General features: G+C 37.3%; 1 protein-coding gene across 1 annotated transcript; it reads right to left on the bottom strand.

Annotated features, from left to right (window-relative positions):
* Positions 1-267: 267 nt before the first annotated feature.
* Positions 268-4,138, bottom strand: LOC104156896 (leucine-rich repeat flightless-interacting protein 2-like). Its single transcript, XM_009703157.1, has 4 exons — positions 3,928-4,138; positions 2,818-2,897; positions 1,565-1,669; positions 268-1,068 (listed from the first exon to the last, which is right to left on the bottom strand). The coding sequence occupies exons 1-4, from the start codon at positions 4,031-4,033 to the stop codon at positions 958-960; spliced, it is 402 nt and encodes a 133-aa protein (XP_009701459.1). The 5' UTR covers positions 4,034-4,138; the 3' UTR covers positions 268-957.
* Between the last annotated feature and the right edge of the window lie 656 nt (positions 4,139-4,794).

Here is a 4,794-nt window from a genome sequence, read left to right as displayed (position 1 = left end):
ATCAGAAAAAAAATAATATTCAAACTTACTATTTCAAAGCCAAAAAGATACTTTTCAAGAACATGGAGATCAGGATTTACTATTCTGCACAGATTTTGCTCTGTCCTGTTGGTATCTCAAGTATTTAAAAGAAAACACAAAACATGTGGTTTTGGTCAGTAAAGTGTCCATTTAATAAACTCCTTAGCCACACTTCCCACCCCTTTCTCCCACCCTAAAATTTCAATTCACACTTAAGCAGATAACATATAATTCGATGGTGTACAACAGAAGTTTTTAAGCTGCACTCTTAATACTAAGAGTATCAGGGCTAGTATTTGACAAAATTACCTAGAACTCAGATGTGCCCATGCAAAAAAGCAATTTTTTATATACAGTCCCTATTTTTTTCTTATAAATTTAAATATTTTACAAAAATGTACTTTCAAAATGTATAAAGTTTAGTGAATACTCCAAATGTATCTTAAAATAAAATGTTATCTGATTTCAAAGGTTATTTCAACAATGAAGTCTAAATTGCACCAGATAAAAGGCACTTGTGCTGTGATGTCTTGAGCAAATATATGTTATTTTATAATACAGTAATACAGTGTCTTCTTGAATTCATGCAGTTGTCTCTGAGCGTCAAGCATCATTAAAGCAGCCAAGAGATCGTGAGTAAACTTGATTCCACAGTTGTAAAAACATTTTCTATCGCTAAGTCGAACATTGCATTGTGCTCCAGCTCTGACTCTAGAATCATACGCTACAGAAAAATTGCTGTCATTCACATGGGAATTCAAACTACATTTCATTCTCTCATAAGTTACAAAAAGAAGTATGCAATTTAATTACGAAACTAAAACACCAATGAACAGCTCAGTGTTCAAATAGTCTGTGCCAATGAAAGTCTGTATTTAAAAACAAGCTAGGGGCTAGTTATTCAAGGAGCAGTGCATCATATTTTCAATTCCCACTTCACTGTTGAGATAAAAGCGCAGTCCTATTTGCCTTCATCTTCTCCAGCCTTTTCATTAAGTGGCTATTGGTCATCTCCATCTCTTCTATCTTATCCAGTGCTGTTCTCAACTATAAAATGAAAGCAAAAAAGTTATGATCACTAAGTTGACTTGGACTTTCCGTTGTTCTTCAGCTCTGACAGAGGAAATTAAATCAGGAATACAAGTACTATATGCTTTAAAAGAGTGCCACATAAGTTAAGACACAACACTTTCACTATTGCAGTCAGATGAACTGGAATTCAACCGTTAAAACAAAATGGGGAAGCAATTTAAACCTGAAACATGTACTCATTCCAAAAGAACCAGGTGTCTGCAACTTCCTATTACATGGTAAATACAACTTTAGATCCTTCATTTCAAGGAAATACTGCATTGAATTGTAATTAGTATTACTTTTATGTGCTACAGTTGTCTTCTGAATGCAACTGATAGACTTGGAGGTCTCCTAAAAAACACTTAAAAGCTGTAACTGAAGATTACAAAAACCATACCTTGGAGGCAAAAGACATAGCAGTTCAAGACTGAAAGGAGCACACAGCTGAAAGGGAAATCAAGTCCGTTACCTCTCGCTGAAGCTTCCTCTTTTCAGCTTTGAGTTCATCTTCTACTTTTTCTGCATTTTCTGCTGCATTTTTATACCTTGCAACCTGCCCCTCAAGTCGTCCAATCTGCAAACCCAAACAAGACAAAAAGAAACGATTACTCAGGTCCTCCACCCTGAGCTCACCTGCCACTAGCTCTTCTTCCCTTTACGAAAAGCCACCGTAACACAAGGCATCCTGTGAATTAGCCATAGTATCTCCCTCTGGAAAGAGGACGTTTAACTGTGTTACCAGCAGCCATAATTGCTAAGAGTGTTTAAAAGAACAAATAAAACTGTAAAATAAATTGCAGGCAGAAACTTGGAATACTCTTCACTGCCTGTCCCTCCCTGGCAAGGGTCACAGGAGGCAGTAGAGAATGCAACATAGCATACAACACAGCTGAGAGATACAGAAGGTTAAAGAACTAAGCAGAGAGAGGGAAGAGTTGGAAAAAGAAAAATCAAGAACTGGAAAACATATGAGATTAAAAACAAAGCTGGAAAGTTGAAGAGCAGAGACCATATGAAAAAATGCAAAGTAGAAAGGAGACTGTAACTGTTATCAGGACATGATGCAAGAGGTCTTGAGCTCACGCACAGAGTTCAGCAGTAAAGAAGGGCTCAAGACAAATCCTGCTTACAATCTGTAGGTGTTAAAGCCCACTTGCTGGATTGTTGTATTTAATAGCTCCCTGCTACTCCCAAATGCATAGGACGGGCTAGTAGCCTGTTGCTGTGCAATAGAGAACAACTATGCATCTCTGATTCAAATTATAATCCTTTATGTGATTTGTAGGTGGTCTACAGAGATGCTGAACGTTACTGACTGAGAATCATGAAGTGTGAGTAAATCAGTGTGAGACGTGTATATATAAAAACAAATTCTTGAATTTCACAGAGTAAATTATGTACCTTCCACACTCCATACAACTTACAAGTAATTAAGCTACATAAACTGATTTTCTTGAACTAGGAGCTTCAGTTCCACTTTATATTCTGCCGTACATTCACATCTCAGTAAGTTAGCTCCAGATTATTTTCTCTTATGGTTAGACTATGCACAGGTATTGAATTGCAGGAAATATGAAAGGGGCCAAATGTAGTGTCACTCTGTGCAAACTAAAGAACAAAGAGTAAATCAAATAAAGAAATATGTTTTCATAACTTTTGCTGAAAAATGTGTTGTACAAGTGTGCAGAGTAATGGTAGGAATAAATATGAAGACACACTTACATTTTGTTCCAAGGTAGTTATATCTTGTTCAGCTTTTGAAAGCTTAAATTTGTATTCACTAATTTGTCTGTTGGCATCTCCTAGACAAAAATTGACATGAATATATTACTCAAAGCAACACTTCAAACTGGCAGTTTCCCTTTTAATTAAAATTCATTAAAAAGACCATTTTATTGAGAAGCCCATATACAGGATTTATGAAGATGTAAGTGTTCTTTCAGAAATCTTTTCTGAGAGTATGAAAAGGAAATAATTTTCCTGTTATTTAGAGAACACAAGTGCTGTCTCTGTAAGAGTGTGCATTAAATCTCGGATGTATAACTGCGATACACACCTTTTAAAACACACCTATTTAGATCACAGTCACCTCTCCAAACAGAGAATCAACGCAATAACCAACACACACTGCAAAACAGGCCTAATCACAATGGACATAATACCAGCAGCATTTAGCATAGACATCTGTAATAACATTTGAATGATAAGGAGCACAAGGCTTGAATCTGCCTGACAAACTCCAAGGAGCTTTGCGCATTATTCTGGTGTTTCACTTTATCCCTGACGTTGCCAGTGCTCTGTTCATGTTCATTGCCACAGCATATTAAATGACAATCTGTCAAACAAGTAAAGTTTTTAGCTGAAGAAATCGCTTGCTTGAACTGGAAAGTAGCTTAGTGCTTCTATGAAGCAACACTGAATATTGTGTTAAAGTAATAATTTTTCATGTTTTGCTTCAGAGAATAGTAGTCTTTTAGATTGTTTCTGTATCATTCAACAAAATAAAATAGAACATATTAACAAAAAATCTCAGCTGAAATTCTATCATCTAAAAACTGAAATTGTTCAAGTAGTGACACTCATTCTAGGCAAGGTCATCAACTGAAAAATAACTTCCCAGAATGTTGTTACTCAACACTGAAAGAGGCAGATTTTTAAGTTATTCTGCAGTGAGAAATTTCCTGCAAGGACATATACCAACAAAAAAACTAGCTGCTCAACAATATATTCATTCACAATACTACTACTACTACACAAGATAGGAAAAGGAGTTGCAAGAGTCTGCTTCCTCCCCCCAGTAAGAATACCTTTGAACAGTAACCGTATACCTACTCTGCATTTCAATTAGTTGCAAGTCAGAACCGTTCTCTAAGCCTATGATATCTGGATTCATCCCATCACTTTTAGAGTATTTCTGTCTTTCTTCTTCCAACTGCATCTTCAGTTTCCTAACCTGAAAAAGAAGTGTTCTTTTGTGAAAAAGAGACTCACAGAAGCTCAGTGCTTGTGTATCTAAATGTTCAAAGTCCTGAGATGCCGCTGGCTGAGATGGATCTGTTGGGAGGAGTAGCATAGCTATGCAGGGAAGCCAGTCCCTGAGGCCTGTGGCTGCAGTGCCCCATCCCCAGTGCTGGGTGAGTGCCCTCTGCACCTGAATGCACAACCCAAACCCACTAGTTCGGTCAGTGCTGCTGGGATCTCTGCGCAACGCAGGGGCACCCAGTAACTCTAACAGAGCTGCCTTTCCAGAGGAGGTGGCAGCATTAAACTCTGTTTATGCATTTGTTCTACAGTATACCTTTCATACTCTAAACATGGGTGAAGGTAACGAACAACATCCTGGTGAGTTTACAGAAAGAATAATCCAGATTTTTTTGGGGGTCCTCTCTTTTACTCTACCCGGAAGCAACGGTCCTAGGCAAGTCTGTAGTGCACATTACTCTTAAAGGGTTCCATTTTATGCTACTGCAGCTGTGTCAGGATTTTTCCAGTAGCCAGGGAAAACAGATTCCTCAGCTATGTCCTCTGTCTGGAGTTTATGAAAGAAGTGGGAGCTACTTTTTTTGACTGTCTTATCAAAATATTGCCTACAGATTAGTGGTATGGGAGTTATATTTGCAAAACTCCCTTTCATGATATAAATCATATTTTAAGAGTGATTTTTACAATTGCGATAAACATGCATATATATCTTTATAT

This window comes from Cariama cristata, unplaced genomic scaffold, assembly GCF_000690535.1.
Source record: "Cariama cristata isolate BGI_N322 unplaced genomic scaffold, ASM69053v1 scaffold27140, whole genome shotgun sequence".
NCBI lineage: Eukaryota > Metazoa > Chordata > Aves > Cariamiformes > Cariamidae > Cariama > Cariama cristata.
Note: the sequence above shows the minus strand (reverse complement) of the source record. Positions and strands in the feature narration are given on the sequence as shown.

Bases quoted from the DNA above. Each gene is read 5' to 3' on its own strand.
- LOC104156896 (XM_009703157.1), bottom strand. From the start codon at position 4,033: ATGCAGTTGGAAGAAGAAAGACAGAAATACTCTAAAAGTGATGGGATG. The intron at 2,898-3,927 runs GTAGGTATACGG...ATTTTTGTCTAG, and splicing joins GCAACTAATTGAAATGCAGA to GAGATGCCAACAGACAAATT. The intron at 1,670-2,817 runs GTAAGTGTGTCT...TTGGGTTTGCAG, and splicing joins TAACTACCTTGGAACAAAAT to ATTGGACGACTTGAGGGGCA.